Source organism: Pelodiscus sinensis, chromosome 11 (genome assembly GCF_049634645.1).
Source record: "Pelodiscus sinensis isolate JC-2024 chromosome 11, ASM4963464v1, whole genome shotgun sequence".
NCBI lineage: Eukaryota > Metazoa > Chordata > Testudines > Trionychidae > Pelodiscus > Pelodiscus sinensis.
The window spans coordinates 48,200,537-48,218,235 of NC_134721.1; the positions used below are offsets into that span (position 1 = coordinate 48,200,537).

The 17,699-nt window shown below is 45.4% G+C and overlaps 2 protein-coding genes across 2 annotated transcripts in view; one reads left to right on the top strand and one right to left on the bottom strand.

The window, feature by feature from the left end:
• The window catches only part of CFAP92 (cilia and flagella associated protein 92 (putative)), a 254,276-nt gene that overhangs the window by 23,385 nt on the left and 213,192 nt on the right, over nt 1-17,699 (top strand). The gene's annotated exons all lie outside the window — the stretch shown is intronic.
• GP9 (glycoprotein IX platelet) lies at nt 9,044-17,229 on the bottom strand. Its single transcript, XM_075939740.1, has 2 exons — nt 17,074-17,229; nt 9,044-12,851 (listed from the first exon to the last, which is right to left on the bottom strand). Exon 2 carries the CDS (start codon nt 12,841-12,843, stop codon nt 12,292-12,294), a length of 552 nt encoding a protein of 183 aa, XP_075795855.1. The 5' UTR covers nt 12,844-12,851; nt 17,074-17,229; the 3' UTR covers nt 9,044-12,291.

Genomic DNA, 17,699 nt, shown 5'->3' on the forward strand with positions numbered 1-17,699 from the left:
TAGCCTTTCTGTCTGTTCTAATTCAGTCTTGTACCTTTCCCCATCAGCGTTTATGGTTAACGGTTTTTGTGCTATGTTATGAACGTTCGCTCCCTCCTTACAGTTGAGATAATAATTAAGATACATTTGTAGGCCTAAATATTTATCACAGCAGCCCCTCCAGGTCAGGTGGAGGTACATGAGCAGAGAAGAGAAAGCGGGATTTTATGTGTTCTGTGATACATGGTGGACTTCAGTGTGCTGGGCCACTAATTCAGCAACTGCTAGGAGTATGAAATTAACACATGTTGTGGACATGCTGCTCGTGACGTGGAAATCTCAAAACCTCTCATTTAAAATCACTCTTCATTACTGTTCAATGGCTAAATTATATAAATAGATGGTTAACTTCCTGTAAGTAACACAAATCCAAATATTCTGTACTCTGAATTCTGGGAGGAGGGGGAGGGGGAGAGAGAGAGAGAACACTCTGAATTCTGGAAGTGTGTGTGTGTGTGTGTGTGTGTGTGTGTGTGTGTAGTCTTTGAAAGACTGGGCATTCAATTTTGGGCATAGTATTTTGTAGGCGGAAGTGAGGTAGTCTCGTTTCTTTCTTACTGCAGTAATGTATTCTACTGGCTGTGTAAGGCCTGGGAGTCTATACCAGATTCTTCCATCGACTTCTGAATGGCATTGGATAAGTCCCTTAAGCCTGATTTCTGCAAGGGTGGAGAACATCTCTATTTCGGCTACTGAATGGGAGATGTACTCATTTGAAGGCTCTTAATCTCTACACACCTCAACTTCCTCATCTGGAAAATGGCACTAGTGTTACTGTGTCTTTGAGGGGTTCTGAGGCTCAGCTGCTGTTTTAAATGCTCTGAGTTACTCAGACAGAAGTGTGCATTATTTATAGAAATGTATTCAGGGCTGCGGAATGTGTAACTCCCACGTTGTTCAGGACCAGACTAGTCAATTAGCCAAGGAAGAATATTAAGAGTCCTAGGCCTGAGACAGGAATAAATACCTTCCGGTGAAGGAGGAGAAATTTCCCTCAAGCCGTACAACCATCCATGTAAAGAGAATTCGGAATCTCTTCAATCTGCTGCCCCCTATAAGAACCAACTTAAGGCTTGTGCTCTCAAACCTGATGTTCACGGAATGCGCACAGACTCTTGTCTGCAGGCCCTGAGAGAGGACCTTGTGAACTCTCCACTAGGGAGGTAAAATCCTGTTTAATGGGTTAACCGGTCAACATATTGTTTAAATGGTTAATCGATTAAAGAGGAGGGTGGGTGTTAGTTCCCCTCCACCCACCGCTGGGTTGGAGCAGACCCTGTCTATGGCGGGTCAGGGCACCATGAAGGCAGGGGTTGCTCCAGTGTGCTGGTTGGAACAGCCCCTGCCTGCAGGGCACTGCTCTGGCTCGAGTAGCCCCTGTCTTCAGCGGGCCCCACACAGGGCTGGAGCAGCCTATTGCCTGTGGCAGGTGGGGAGCTGTTCCAGCCCACACCGATTAACACACTTAAACACTCATACCCCTACTCTCTGTCTTCTAGGCCACTTTGCACTTTGTTATAGTACTATATACATGTCTGTTCTTTAAAACAAAAAGGGGTTTGAATGCAGAGTCCAAGTATTGTGTGGACATCTCTTTCTGTGACCTGACACAGGTAGAAACTCTCTTAACTGGGATTCTCTGGTCTGGCAACATCCATGGTGCAGCATGGATGTTGCAGGACCAGAGAGTCCCGGTGGAAGGCCAGTGGCAAGGATCCATGCAGAATTGTCAGGGTAGTGGGCTGCCTGCAGTCAGTTGACGGTGGGACCGCCCAGTGCATGGCAGCGGGACTGCCCAGTGGCATTGACTGACCCGGTGCATGCCTGCCCGGCAAGGCTGGAAGCTGTGGTAGCTCGGTGGGACAGGGAGCTGAGATGTGCAGCTGTCCCATGGATCCTGGAGCTCCAGGGTGGTGCGCTTAGCTGCCTGGTGGGTCCCAGAGCCACAGCAGCAATGGATGCCCACCAGGGTCAGGAGGGCAGAGAGGCCAGCAGGAGGTAGGGAGCTGGCCGGGAGGCTATTGGCCGGGTCAGGGTGCTGGTGGCAGGGATCCAAAATGACCTCCTCTGGTCAGGCAAAATCCCTCATCTGGGATGGTCCCAAGGGTGCTCTGCCTACATAGGTGTTACGTGGACTGTGGAGCCATGTGAAGAGCTAACTGGAAAAATGCCAATATTGGATTGTCCCAGAAACCGATAATGCCTAGTTTGAGTCCTCCTTTTTAGTAGAAATAAAGGGTCTGATTCTCCAGTGCTCTTTTACCTTGTGTAGTTATTTGTAGCTGTGAAAATAGGGAGCAAAGTCCTACCATTCCCTTTACACGGATGTGACACAAGAGGCAAGGCACTGGAGAATATGTATGTAGATCCTTTTCGCTCATCCTGGGCATGATTCTCCAGTGCCTTGCCTCTTGGGTCATTTACATCAGTGTGAAGTGAATGGTAGGATTTTACTTTCCATTTTCACAATATGCTGTTTCTGTAGCACCTATAGACTGGCATGGCATGTGTGTCTCCCTTCCTTTTGATCCACTAGAGGGCAATATAAAACACCGATTCGTATTTGATTAAACTAGTAGCCTGCTGCATACAGATAAAGGAATTCTTATTCAGCAAAAGAGGTGGCAGATGTTTGTGTGGTTTGGGGTTTTTGTTTTATTTTTAGTGCTGAGTTCCTGGGTTCTATTGTCATTGAACAAAGGCCTATATGTTTGTAGCCACTGTATGTTACGTGCTCGTATAAGACATTAGATTGTTCCAGGCTTCAAATATGTTAAGGGCTTTTAGACAACAAGCAGTGGGCTTACTCTGCTACAAGGGAAATTTAAATTAATAGGAAAAACTGTCTAACTCAGAATATTGCTAAGCAGTAGATCTGGCTTCCAAGGAAGGTTGTGGGATCTCTGTTGCTGGAGAATATGTTTAAGAATATGTTTGTCGAACAACTGTCAGGGATATGGTCTAGGTTTATTTAATCCTGTCTCACCAAGGGGGGACAGAATAGCTGACTTCTTACTCTCCCTTCCAGCACGATGTTTCTATGATTCTGCGTTGCACCTGTTTTGAGTTAGAGGCCTCTATTATGTCAGTTGGAACTTGCACCTTCGCTCTTAGGACTTTTCCCATTTGATGATACATCCTGTTATTGAAAGAGCAACAGAAATTCATGTCCATCGGAATCCAGCCTTGGGCTTATCAAAATCTTTGTCCTGGACCAGATGCTCTTTGTATTTAGGGCAGCAAGCTTAGGAGAACTTGTGAAATATGCAGGTCAAAGGAAGCAAGCCCAAGACCTACTGAAAAGATAAATGCTACCTGCATAAATTCTTCAGATATATACATTGCTGAGAATTGACCTTCCATGCTCACCAGAATGGGATTGGGAAAGTCTCCCAGGGACTTTGGTGAGGCCCTTGGAACAGCTTTGGTGCTGGAGTACCTGCCTCTTCCAGGGCAGGAGAGAGTCCTTTATAAATGACACTTTACTTTCTACACTTTCACTCATTTGTTTAACTGCATAAAAGTTTGTAGCTGTTTTCTAGATTGCACTGTAGGTTTATCAGTGGCAAAGGGTAAAATAAGCAACAAAACCTTTTGATGCATGAAATTAAAAGTGAGTGTTTCATGGACCTAATTATATGTCACATAATAAACAAAAACATTAAAGTAAATTAAAGCTACTCATGTTAAATTACCCTGTGTGCATATGATTAATGAGCATTGTAAGCATGATAGTTATTTATGAGAAGAGGATGTTGTTGGCTGCTTTTTTATTTACTTCTATTCAATGAAGCCTAAATATATATGTTTCTCTGAGTGATTGCTGTTGTGCATTTCAGTGTGTGCGTGTACACACCATGTGCATGATTGTCTGAAAACTTTTCCTTGGTGGGCCCTATTGGGTCAGCTGTAGCACTCCCTGTAGTGATGCCTCATGGCGTTGCAGTTATACTCCTGCTGACATGACTCATGCCTCAGCGCCTTCTTTCCACGAGAAACAAAAAACAGGACTGTGTAGCACTTTAAAGACTAACAAGATGGTTTAATAGGTGATGAGCTTTCGTGGGCCAGACCCACTTCCTCAGATCAACCAGTGATTGGTTGTTGGAGCTTCTAACTTCTTGCTTTGCAAGTCATTCTTCCCTAGTGCATAATTTCATTTCTATCATGGAACACATGAAGGGCCCCCGAATTACATTGTTGTTCTGGATTACTACGTGTAATCCTGAATGACAGGCCCCGCCTATCACATCTTTCTTAGGTGCAAAACTCGGCAACGGCCTTTTTGGCAGAAGTCCTGCTTGAGAGGACATCTGTAGGGCAGCTACATGGTCCTCAATACAACGTTCATGACTCATTCCACCTTTACCCAGCAGTCCTGGGATGATGCAGCATCCAGCAGAGCTGTACTGCACTCAGCAATGAGTTGAGGTCCGACCCCTCCTCTGTACTGACTGCTGATAAGACACATATTGGAATGCACATGAGCAATCATTTGAAGAAGAAAGAGCAGCTACTTACCTTTGTAAATGTTGCTCTTTGAGATGTATTGCTCATGTCCATTACAGACCCACCTGCCTCTCCTCTGTCAGACTATTCTGGCAAAAAGGAACTGAAGTGGGAGTCGGGTCAGCAGGGATATATATGCAACGCCATGAGGCATCAGCACAGGTACCGCTATGGAAAAGTCTTCTGACAATCATGCACATGGTGCGCACACACATATTGGAATGGACACGAGCAACACATCTCGCAGAACAACAGTTACAAAAGTAAGTAACTGTTCTTTTTCCACTCTAACATTTTAATTGTTAGTTACAAAAACATGCCCAGGAAACAATTGTTGCTCATGAACATATTTAGTCTGATCAATAATTTTTGACTGCCCTCTGCTTTAATATTGTGTAAAGTAATTTGTTAAATTGAAAACCGAATCTCAAACTTCTTCATTACTCACAATCCTAGCAATTATACTTTGCACTAAACTTTTCCCTCCCTGAAGGCTTTGTCTTCTCTGAAGAAGGGATGTGAATGATTAATCAGTTAACAGTAAGCATCACCCTTACTGGATGATGCTTATGGTTAATTGTTAACTGGCAGCCCTGCCAGGATAAAGCAGCTTGCTGTGCCATAGGCGGGAGGGAGGGAGCGCTTCAGCCAGGCCAGAGTAGCCCCCGCCAGTGGTAGAAGGGCTGGGCCCTCCACACCTACTCCTGTTTAACTAGGGCTTAATTTATGATCCTTTTATGAATATGAACTTTTTTATGAATGTGATACACAATATTTCATTTCTATAGTACTGCTTGACTGAGGATTTCAAGTAACTACGAATATTAAGTCCTGGGATGCATCTGTGAGATGGAATAAGCTTGTTTAGTTTGCTTACCTGTAAGCAACAGAATACCAGTGCTAAGGTTTGCACAGCATGCAGTTTACTGGTTGGTTGTTGCCATACACACTAGAAGTGGTTGTGTTCCAGTATTTCTGTACAACAAGATTAGCAGTTAAACAATATGCTCACGTCAACCTTAATGCTTTGGCAGTCTAAAAGGCATAACATCTTGTACATGTACAATCTCCTGTATTAGTTCAGCCATTGTTAGCCAATCTAAAATCTCTAGTCCTTTCACATACAAAACTGCTGCTGACTTTTGATAAGCGGTAAGCATGTAGAAGGGCTGCTGGATCAGGGATTTCTTGTTATAAATAGACTGGATACTTATAAATGGATTAGACGCTTATCTTTGAACAAACAGACTCATGCTGCTCGGAGGGTGTGTCTTTTCTGCTCATTCACTGGATTAAGTTATTATGTCCCTCTTTATTTAAATACCGGGAAAAGTATGTGGTCATCACAAAAAGTGTAAATTCCTTTTTAAATCGTACATCACTTACTGTGATTCCTAGAGAAATATGAATGTGGCCGTATTCATTGCTTTGCATGCTTAAAAGTGTGGGATGCTGGAATAGGATATAGTCGTCTCATCTTTTACAAGCTACTTTGGGATCTCTGTTGTGTGTTCAATTGTAGGTGGCAAATGTAGGACTTATATATGTATTGGTTTTTATTTGCTTCTGTATGTTGTGATGGGCTATAGGCAACAGGAGCATGAAAACATGTAATTAGATTAGATTGGCTATGGGGAAAGCTGGCTAGGGAACGTGACTTAAATACAAAGCAGATAAGCATTTGAACAGTGCTCTCCAACCTCAGAGTTTGTACCAAGAAATACCAAGTGGTTCAGAACTGACAAACAGCCATTTTCCTGGTGGAATGGGAAACGCTGCATTGGTGATGGTTCTCTCCTTATTTTCCTCATTTACTGTTGGGCTCAAAATACCAGAGACTAGGAAATGCTCCTTCCTGAAGCAACTCTTTGGAAAATTGTATAGTATATTGGTATATTTTTATTGACAGGGCTCCTAATTCAGCATGCGCTCTTCTGCAGGCTCAAAGTAAAAGCTACCCTATTTCTCACTGGGTCATTGCTATATCCGTTCTAAAAAACTCCTACAAAGGTGAGGTGCACTAGTTGAGAGTAATAGGTAAGCTTCCCAGTTATACATGGGACTACATGATAGTTGAATCTAGTAAAACTCCCCCTCCCCTTCCTTAACTGTATGTAGATTTGTATGTAAGGGGCCACATTCTTCATTCTGTTTCACCTATTCATCATAGCGGGGTCTCACGGAACAAAATGTGTCCATTTTTTCCAGTTAGTACAAAAATACCTATTTTCCTTTCCATGCACAAAAGGCAACCACATACTTCAGTGTGAATGATTTATATTGTAGACTAAGGTATTCAAAATGGTAAGGAAGTCTCCATGAGAGAATACTTCCCTCCCTGTGACTCCTCCACAAAATGGTAGCTGAATTTTAAAGTGCAGATAAAAGTCCTTGAGCTACATAAGCATAATATTGGCATGTGTTCCTTGCAGTTTTCTCTTGTAGAAGTAATGATACGTGCTTGATTTAACAATGACAGCCAAACTGTAATCTTGGATTTGTATGTGCATCTTTTGCTATAATATGCACATGTATCTGGGGACAGAACTTGGGGTTAGTTTTTCACCTGAGAGTGTTCAAGCCTCTATAAGCCATGCAATATCCTGGCAGAGTAGAAAAGGGGACCATAGATGTCATCCTTTCATTGCAGCTGGAAGAGTTGTTTAACATCCGTCAAGTATGTTGCACTGAGGAAAAGCAGTGAAGAATACAGTACAGAATTGAAAAATCAGGGGAAGTTAGCTGGGTGGAAGTTGATTGACACTGTTGGAATTTGGCCAGGATACCGGGGTAGGCATGTATCTACTTCAGAGATGAGCTGCTAAAAGTGTGAGGAGGCTTCCTAAAACCTCTCTGCAGTGGTGGCTTTTTTGCTCCCCTCTAAATTGCTTTCTCTACCTTCAGCCCTGTGCCCTTAGATAATCCCTCACACCCACTGTGCTTCTCTCCCCCCGATAGGAAACAACCAGCGGCTCTTGGACATTCCTCTCAGCAACTCCTGTACTTAGAGTGCTTTTCCTTGAATCAGAACGGGTGGGGGTGTGTGTGTGTGTGTGTGTGTGTGTGGCGAAAGGGGGAGAGCTCTGGATCTGTGGTGATTGAGTGGGGAGTGGATGCTCTCTGGCAGGGAAGGAGCAGGTCACTTTTTTGTTTTTGTGGGTAGGGTGTGAACGGACAGTTGGTACTTTAGACCTGAGGGGTTGGAGTTTGAATCCCTTCTGACCTGAAGGAGGGCAGCTGGGTGAAAAGAAGATCCGCTGTGTCCTGCAGTGATAAATTCTGTGTTTCTCAGATGGGGGATGCTATGTCCCCTCAGGCCTGTATTCAGGGGTCAGATAAAAAGTAGGTTTCCTGAGTCTTGAGCGAAGTAGTAATTGTTTGAGGAGTGTCCCCCTGGAGGCCCTGAGAGGGAGAAAAGTCATGTGGGGAAGAGATCCCAATTCACTGACTGGGTGGGGGGCTGATGGCAAACTCTGGGCTGAGTGGACAGGGAGGTTGGGAAAGACAGGGAGGCTGATGCAGGTGGTGCGCCTCAGCTTCAAGCTCCTGGAGCAGCGTGGCTCATTAGCAGTGCATGGACTGGTCATGGCCCCTTATCCTTCCACTAGCACTACAGTGTGTGTTTGAGGCTGGAGGCCCATCTCTTAGAGTAGCTACTACAAACTGTAATACCAAGTTTACTTGTAACATGGAAGCTGAAAGGCCACCAACTTCAGCCAGGAACCTGAGGCATTTTCAGAAGTAACTTGCTCAGGTACCTGCAAAAAATTTCTTTTGGCTCTTTCAGACAGGGCCATGCAATCTATAATGATGTCAGTGTTATGTTGCACCCACGGGGTAAAAGTAACTTAAGTTTCTTACAGGTACTGTTGTATCACACGGGCCCTCAGGGAGCGTGGGGGGCTCAGGGCAGGAGTTGGTTGGGGGGGGGGTGCAGGAGTCAGGGTTTGAGTGAGAAGGGGCTAAGTGCAGGGGGTGAGGGAGTGGAGGGGTGCAGGAGTCCAAGCTGGGAGTGAAGGGCTCAAGGCAGGTGGCTGGGTGCGTGGGGAGCGCTTAGCATGGAAGCCTGCAGGAGAGCCCTAGGAGCTGAGCTGGGAGTTGCTGCTCCGCCTCCTACAGCCAAGTGCCTGAGCTGTCCGACTTTCTTGCTGGAGCACCTCACCAGGGCACACTGGCTTACTGTCACCTCTAGTTGCACCCAAAAACGAGAAGCTCAGGAAGCAGAGAATCTCTCCCAGTTCTATGGTAGGGTCAGCAGGAACTGTTTGTGAGATTTGCCCCACACTGCATTTCTTCAGAGGAGACACCAGCCTCTGTGGGCCATGGCCTGACTCGGCACTCCCAGAAAGGGCAGGGCCTCAGGCAGAAGGGGTGCGACTGGGGCAGCCAACTCTCAGCACCACGTCCCTGCCCCAGCCCTCAGTGCTGCATGGAGCATGTGGCACCGGCATGTGGGTGAGATTTGAAGGACCAGGGGCGGATATAGGGCAGGACGAGCGGGGCGGCCGCCCCGGGCCCCGCGCTTCAAAAAGCCCCACGCATGCGCCATGGCAAAGGGGGGGGCCCCACGGAATTATGCTGCCCGGGGCCCCGCAAAACGGTCATCGGCCCCTGTGAAGGACCTGCAGCTTCAGCTACTGCTGCTGCCACAGTAGCAACGGAGACAAGCCCTGGGCCCCTTTGAATTGCTGGGCTCCAGGGCAACTGCTCCCTTGCCCCCATTAGCAGGCCTGGTTTCTTCTAGGAGTTATTCAGGTCTCTGAGCTAAGTACTGACCCAAACTAGAGAGAGAGAGGAAGGGCTAGGGAGAGAAAGTGCAAACGCTTTTCAGGTTTTCCGCAAAAATCCCAGAAATGTTGCTGGCAGCTTTAACCAACATCTGTGGTTGTGGCAGGTAATCATGCAGACGTGGACAAGTGTGAATGCACAATCAACATCGTTTATTTCAATATTATACACATTATGCCATTTTTCTCACTTGTATTGTTTTCTAGGAAATTTGGTACAGCTATAAAATAATTCCTTCACGTTTCAGGAAATGTAAGGTCATGTTTATTAAGGGTTAAATTCAAGGACTGGCCCTAACACATGGGGAGGAGGCATGCATGCTCCCCCAGATTTCTCCCAGCTTTCACCCCACAACATGGTCAGTAGCAGCCTTTCGACACTGTGTGTGAGGCAATGAATGGGAGCTGCTTCCTGCCACAAGGGAGGAAGGGATGACCTGGCTATATCTTTGCAGAGCTCATTCCTTCCTGTCGACATCGTGTGGAAAGGCAGCTAACACCTCCAGGCTTCTGCTGGCCACTCCCATAGCCCAGTTTTCTCCTGTCCCCTGACTATCGTGTGTGCACAGATTGTGCACCAGGACCCAGGGAATCTGACTACAGGGGCTTCTGTGGCCACAGAGCAGTGCTGGGTTTATGCACAAGCTAAAAGTAAGTTACATCTTAGGGCCTCAGATTAAAACTTGCTACAGGTTGAACCTCTATAGTCTGGCACCATTGGAACCTGACCGTGCCAAACCAGAGAATTTGATGACCCATGGGAGGTCAGTATTGTCTAGAGGCATTACCAACACTTAGACTGTGTCTAGACTGGCAAGTTTTTCCGGAAAATCATCTGCTTTTCTGGAAAAACTTGCCAGCTGTCTACACTGGCCGCTTGAATTTCTGGAAAAGCACTGACGATCTCATGTAAAATTATCAGTGCTTTTCTGGAAAAACTATGCTGCTCCCGTTTGGGCAAAAGTCTTTTTCCGAAATACTTCTGCGCAAAAGGGCCAGCGTAGACAGCATAGTACTGTTTTCCGTGAAAAAGGCGATCGGGGCTTTTTTGCGGAAAACTGCATCTAGATTGGCCATGGACGCTTTTTGGCATCCTGCCAATCTAGACACACTTTTCCGAAAATGCTTTTAACGGAAAACTTTTCCGTTAAAAGCATTTTTGGAAATTCATGCCAGTGTAGACGTAGCCTTACAGTGCATGCTGGGCCCTTAGATGACACTTGGGGGTAAATTACAGCTAAATAACCCCTTATTAGGAATGGGTTATCTAGGGAGGTGGTGAAATCTTCATCCCTAGAGGTTGTTAAGTCCCATCTTGACATCTGGCTAACTAAAATCATGCCAGACCACAGATGTTGCTGGACCAGACAGCGTCAGACTAGACAGGTTCAATCTGTAGTTTTTAGTTGCATCCTCTTCTATGTACCAGTATACATGCAAATGTTAACCTTTATTATTTCTATTTTCATTGTCCTTGCTGTTAGAGCAATACACATTTTTGGTGATGTTTGGGGGCGTCTTAAACTTGACTTAGTTTAGGGCCTCAGCATGTCTTAATCCAGCCCTGCCACAGAGCCCACGCCAAAGAGGTGGCTCAGTCAGGAGACGGTGCCTAGGGGACCAGCTGCTCTATGCTCACTGGAGGCATAACCCAGACCAGAGGGGGAGAGGGCAGGTGAAGAAGGTGCTATGGCCCTGCAAGTTCAGGCTGGAAACAGGCTGGAAATCGCTTTCCCAACCCCACTTCCAGAGCTGGCATGCACTGAGGGCAGGCGAACTGGCCTGGCCCTGCACAGTGAAGCCTTGCACACCCAGCCCCATTGTCAGCCACTGATCCCCCACTCCTACTCGCTGCTGGGGTGGAGTGTGTGTGTGTGGGGGGGGGGGGAGTGGTGGCGACTGGCGAGCATGGATCCAGCCAGCAGTAGGACCTGCCAGTACTAACAGGAAGAGAAAGCAAAAAATACAGGAGAGTTTGTCCAGTTTCAAGAAAAAGTCGAGAATCTGGAGAAGGCCTTCTATATGAGACTGTCCCTTTAAAAATGGGACATCTGGTCACCCTAATTGTTGTACACATTTCTCCCAAAAAATTGCGGTCTGGGACCCATCTCGAAGGGTATGTCTACACTACAGCACTAATTCAAACTAACTTAATTCGAAGTAGTTAATTCGAACTAAGCTAATTCGAATTAGTGCATCTAGACCTAAAAACTAATTCGAATTAGCATTTTGCTAATTTGAAATAACATGTCCACACTGAGTGGACCCTGAACCGGGGTTAAGGCTGGCCGGAACCAGCGCCGGCAGGGCATCAGGTTAGGACTTAGAGTGTGGAGCTGCTGCCTCAGGCTAGCCGAGGGCTGTGCTTAAAGGGACTCAACCCCAACCCGGACAGACAGTTCTCAGGGTTCCCCGCTTGCTTGTCTACCTCGATGAGGGACAGCAAAGCAGTCCTGTCTTGGAGTGCCCAGAGTACCCTCATTCGGCACATCACAGCACTCGGCTGCACTTGCCGCAGGCTGCCATCCGGGTGGCTGGCTCATGCCATGCCAGGTGCAGGGTCTGCTGGCTGGGTGCTGGCACGCTTGCAACTGGCACGAGCACTGTAGCCAGACCGTGCCCCTTTAATGGCTCCAGGGCCGGGAGGGGGGCAGAAAATTTTCCCTGGTTTGGCCCAGAGTGGCCACCAGGGCAACCTGGGAAGGGCTAGCCTCCCACTAGTTTGAATTAAGTGGCTATTAAAGGTGTTATTCCTTGTAGAATGAGGTTTACCGCCGTTGACAAAACTGCCGAGTTCTGTTGACGTTATGTTGACAGAACTCGGCGGTAGTGTAGATGCAGGTATAGTTTTGTCGACAAAAGTCCACTTTTATTGACAAAACCCTGTAGTCTAGACACACCCTTAGTTATGCCTCTGTAGCAGCAGGAGAGCAGAGGAATATTCTCTTGCGGTAACCTAGTAGGCTAGCTTTTTGGAGAACCTCAGTGCACACAATGTTAAAATAAGTATAAGTATTGCCAAAGAGATCAACGCGAGGTCTCTCCAAAAGAAATCGAGGCATTTGATTGGGAAGGATTTCCTACACCCCTCCAGCTCATTGCCACTCAGCTGGCTTAGAAGCTTCCTCTCACAGGAGGCTGGGGTTGCACAGATGACATTGGCAAGAGACGATTCAGAGAAGTCTTCTAGCCAGAGTTTGAGATATAGAATGTGACAGTCACAATTCCAGGGATTGTCAGACACATTCATTTCCTCTAGGTTACTTAAGCTGTCAAATGCGCCAAGCCGAACTGTGGTCAAGCTGTTATTCTGTAGATAAAGTTTCCTGGTGCTGATGGGCAGGGCGGGCACTTCTGTCAGTCCCTTTGAGCTGCAATCTACTAGCCAGCCCTTCATTTGTCCAAGTGACTCACAGATGCAAGGCAGGGGGCAGATTTCAGCATGGACTAAACAGAACAGCACTGATGTAACAAATCCTGCAGCAGTGAGGATCTTGATGGTAGCCATAGTCTTAACTAAATAAAGGACAAAAACATAAAAACAACTGATAAGTTGTCATGATTCTAAATGTAAAGCTAGCATGTATACAATTGCTCCTCTCATCATCCTGCTTTAGGATCAGCAGGATATCTTGACTTTTCCAGAAGACTTTTTTTCATAATGCCATTCTTTCTTAACCTGGTTAATACTAACATGTTTCTGAAACAGTGTGGTGATTCCTTACAACTCTCATTTCTTGTTTTGTTATGTAAAATAGTACTGACAAAAGATCTTGAGTGACATGACCCCAAAAGGTGGTTGCTAGAGCTAGGTTAGGATTACTGATATAGATTCACGTCCAGGGTTTGAATTTGGTGTTGAAATCATATGAGATTACAAATGCTGAGCTCACAAGACTTTTTTTGCCATCTTGAATGATGTAAGTTAATTTTAAGGAGTTATCTCCAAAGATTTTTAGCTACATCCCATTTGGAAAATGGATCCTTTCTGTTAACGGATCTGACCAGAATTGGTACCTTAGGGCTGAGTTCTGATGTGAGAATTGGAAGGGTGTGGAATAGAGGGGTTTTGGTTTGTTTTTTTTGGATCTGTCACTGCTCTTTTTTGTTGTGCTTTAATTCCTGCATCCAGCTCTCAGAGCTAATTGTTCTACGATGTAAAAACCTTCAAATTGTATAGATGTGTGTGTTGATATCACTTTGGGAGGGATCATGTCTTAGGCTGACAAGTAGTTTTTCCTGTGCCGGTGTTTGGTAACTGGCTTCCATCTAAGATCCATCTCAGTTCAACCCACCACCTCTTTACACACCTGCAAATTTTCCTGCTCATCCCTCAGTATTATTTAGTATGGATAATCAAGGCACCTAACTGGAATTTGATTCAAACTCCTTTGCACTGTTGGGGAAATCTAGAGCCAAACTCTGTGGCTTGGAACCATCTCTAATTATGAATATAATTCTCCCCATAACTAGAGCTTTCCTTTCCCCCTTCTTATATGTACAAATCCACTGATTAAATGTGAGGTTTTAAGAAAATAATTCTGTTTTGTATAGTGTCCTGAATACTTATCTGTGGGGTAGGGTTTGCTGTTAATAGATGCTACTTGTTAGGGTACACTCAGACTTGCCTTGCTCAAAGGTGAGATCTATTGTATTAGACCAGGAATTGGAAACCTTTTCAAACCAAGGAGCCAAACTACATCAAAATTCAAAGCAAGTGGTCAGCAAAGAGCCATAAGAATGCCCTTTTGCATGGCTGAAAATATCCAACTTAATATTATTGATAATTGACATGATAATAACATACATTATTATGTTATTGATTATATATCATATATGTTGTTGATAATAACATAACCATTGTACTGTAAGGGACCACACAAGTGAGAAGCAAAAAAAAAACCCCTCCAAAAACCCCCAACCCTCATCGATGTGGCCCCCAACTGAAACACCTCACTCCCCTGGTGCTCCAGCCCCATGGTGGGGGGAGGGACAAGAGGGAACTGAGATTCAAGGCCTCAGTCCAGATTTACTCTTCTGGGGTAACAGGGTTGGAATTTGTGGCCTTGCCCAGGCCCAGGAGTGGGGCCAAAAATGAGGGGTTAAGTGTGTGACACAGGGCTGCCACTGAGTGGGATAGGGATGGGGGTGCAGAATCTGGGCAGGAGGTGGGATGCAGGAGGAGATAGAGTGTAGGAGCAGTCTGGAAGTAGGATGTCTGTCCAGGGAGAAGGGGCAGGAGCAAGGGAGGGGGCAGAAGCAGGCTGGGGTAGGGTGTATGGTCAAGGTGGAGGGTGCAGGAGCAAGGCTGAGGGCAGGGTGTCTGGCCAGGAGAGAGGACGCAGGAGCAGGCTGGGGGCAGGATGTCTGTCCAGGGACTATGGGGCAGGAGTGGGCTGAGTTGAGGGTAGGGTCAGGGCTGGATTACCCAATAGGCAGACTAAGCACATGCTTAGGGCACCAGCAAAGCAGGGGCACAAACAAACAAAAAAAAGAGATTTTATGGTATAGTATTGTTTTTATTTTGAATTACATATGGGGGCGGGGGGAGTAGAGGGCTGGAGTGGGCTGAGGTTAGGGTGTCTGGCCAGGGGGGAGAGTGCAGAAGCAGGCTGGGGTAGAGTGTGTGGTCAAGGTGGAGGGTGCAGAAGCAAGGCTGAGGGCAGGGTGTCTGGCCAGGAGAGAGGATGCAGGAGCAGGCTGGGGGCAGGATGTCTGTCCAGGGAGTACAGGGCAGGAGTGGGCTGAGGTGAGTGTCTGGCCAAGGGGGAGGGGGCAGGAATGGGCTGAGGGTAGGGTGTCTGGCCAGGGAGTAGGGGGCAGGAGGCAGCTGGGGGTGTGGGGTCTGGGCATAAGGGGGCACTTGTTTTTGTGCTGTGCACCACACCCAGGCACTGGAGGCTTTCCCTACTATTGGAGCGGTGGGAAAAGCCTCCAGGAAATGCGTGAGCGCATTGCTGTTCCCCTGGCCGGGGAAGGGGGAGGGAAAGGGGAGCAGCAGCATGCAGCCATTTCTTCACTCTGTTTCTGGCTACCTTGGGGCCTCCTTCTCCTGCTGGAAGCTGGCACTGGTGCTATAATCTTGCAACGTGCTGCAAGGCTGTAGTGCCAGTTGTGGGCCCCTGCTGTGGGGGAAGCAAGGAGGGGGCTGGGATTGAGCTTCAAAAGAGACATATTTGGCTCAGAAGCCATAGGTTGCCAACCTCTGTATTAGACTGTAGGACTTCACAAGTGAATGCTGGAAGCCCAACACAAAAACAATTTCAAACTGGAGAAGGCAAAGTATTGGAGATGGCAGCCGAACAGAATAAATCCATTAGATAGTTTCTATCCATCTCCGGTAGTGCCTTTTACATTCAAATAATACAGAATGGAAATGATACATATGTAAGTATAGAACTTGGACCAGGATATATCCTACCGTGACCAGCTTTAATAGCCCCAGTAGGAAAATGTCTCACTTGACAGAGTAAAAATGGAACTGATAACGCTTTATTTCAGTAAACTTATTTAAGCAAGGCTGAGGGTTTAGCTTTTAATCACTTTTTGCTTCAAAGTCCATAGAAGGTATCAGTTTCCTTTAAGGTTGATTGTAATACAAATTAATAATAAGTTCCAGGGTACTGAAGGCATGAATTCTAGTCAAGTCTTGACTTTTTGAACAAGAAATTATTTAAGTATCTACATGTGCCCAGATGTAGATGCAACATAACACTTCTATTTCCTTTTCTTCTAAAATGGCTACAACAATCCAAAAGCCCTGCATAATGAAAAGTGATCAGCTTGAGATGACAGAGCTGCTTAAAGCACATCTTATCTATTCTGAAATGTGGTGGTCTAAAATGCTGGTTGTTTTCTCAAAAGTAATCCATCAATCAGAGAAAGAGAGAGAGATCTAAATGCAGCTAACATGACAATCATATTGCAGAAAAACAAGGGCATGAAAACCTTTCTTCTCAGTTATAGTGAAAGCAACTAATAAACAAAAGCCATTTATTTCAATTTCCAGATGATTTGAATACTGGGAAAAGACTTACAACCTTGGCGCTTTAGATTAAGGATTGCAATACCAACCTTGACCTATTTAAGAAACGCTTTTGTTTCATCGACATCATAACCCATAGAATAAAACGTAAGGCAATGTAACCAACTCTCAAAGCCAACCCCCCACAATTCCCTTTTCAACAACACACCTGCTTAAGGGAGAGTTCACATTTTGCTAACTTAATTTAAGGTCTATTAAGGAGATCTGTGTTTAAGAAATAATAGTACAGCCCAGGTAATGAGTTTCTCCAAATTAAGTGAGACACCTCTTTATTTATATTATAATTGCCTGGTGAAATGCCATTGCCTTTAGCTTAAGTGGGATTTCTATTCTACAATACTATGAACTTCACCTCAGAACAGCTGGAATATTAATTTTGACAATTTCTAGTCTCATCATAATCACACTTTAACCCTTTAGTGCTAAGTCCCAAGGGGTGCCATGCTTCAGCTTCAGGAATCCAGTCAAGATTAGTAGCTTTTTAGAGTGGCTGCATCTTTAAATTACAACCTGATGTATCAGTTTGTGGATGAAGTTCTCTATCTAACTAAAAGCAGGGTGAGCAAAGCCCATCTTAAGGGATCCTCTACAATGGTTTATGAGTAAGCATCAAGAAATGCCAAGTCAAAAGGAAAAGAGATCTGGGCAAGAGCAGCAGGGAGAAAGGAATTGGTGAGCTGCATTGCTGCTTACCTGTATTTATTTGAGGGGGTGTTTGATACCTTTTCCCTCTGGTGTCTAGTAAAACGTTGAGGATTTGCAGTGCTGAATTAAAACACAACTTTGTCGGCTTTTTAAAGATTTAGTAAGGAAACGAATGTAACAGATGACAAGCCTTCTGCCTTGTCTGATAAGCAGCAGTTCCTTGGGAAATGCGTAGAATCAAATGGCCCTCTGAGCTTTTATTGTTGTTGTTGTTTCAGCAGAAAACACAAAAGAATTTTGTATTTTATGTTTCTGCTATTTATATTTTTTCCCTATTTGAAAGTGGCAAGTTTCTTAAAATCCTGAAGTGACTCATCTTCCATCTGACAAGTAAGGAAATTTCTTCATCAGTAGTAGAAATCTAGAAATGTATCAGCTTAGACTTTATTAATCCCCAGGACAGGTAGGATAAAAATTACTCCAATTTGTTTGTCATCTTTCTGGGCTTTCTTCTATAAAATTTAGGAATAGGCTTGAAATAGTTTTTGCTTCATTTCACCCCCAGCAAGATAGTTTTATTTGGAGTTTTGATTCTAAACCCATTTTCCAAAGGGGCCATGTTAAGATGGGCCTGGAATTTTTGAGGTTTGGATGAAAACCTCACCAAAACATAG

Bases quoted from the DNA above. Each gene is read 5' to 3' on its own strand.
- GP9 (XM_075939740.1), bottom strand. From the start codon at position 12,843: ATGGCTACCATCAAGATCCTCACTGCTGCAGGATTTGTTACATCAGTG.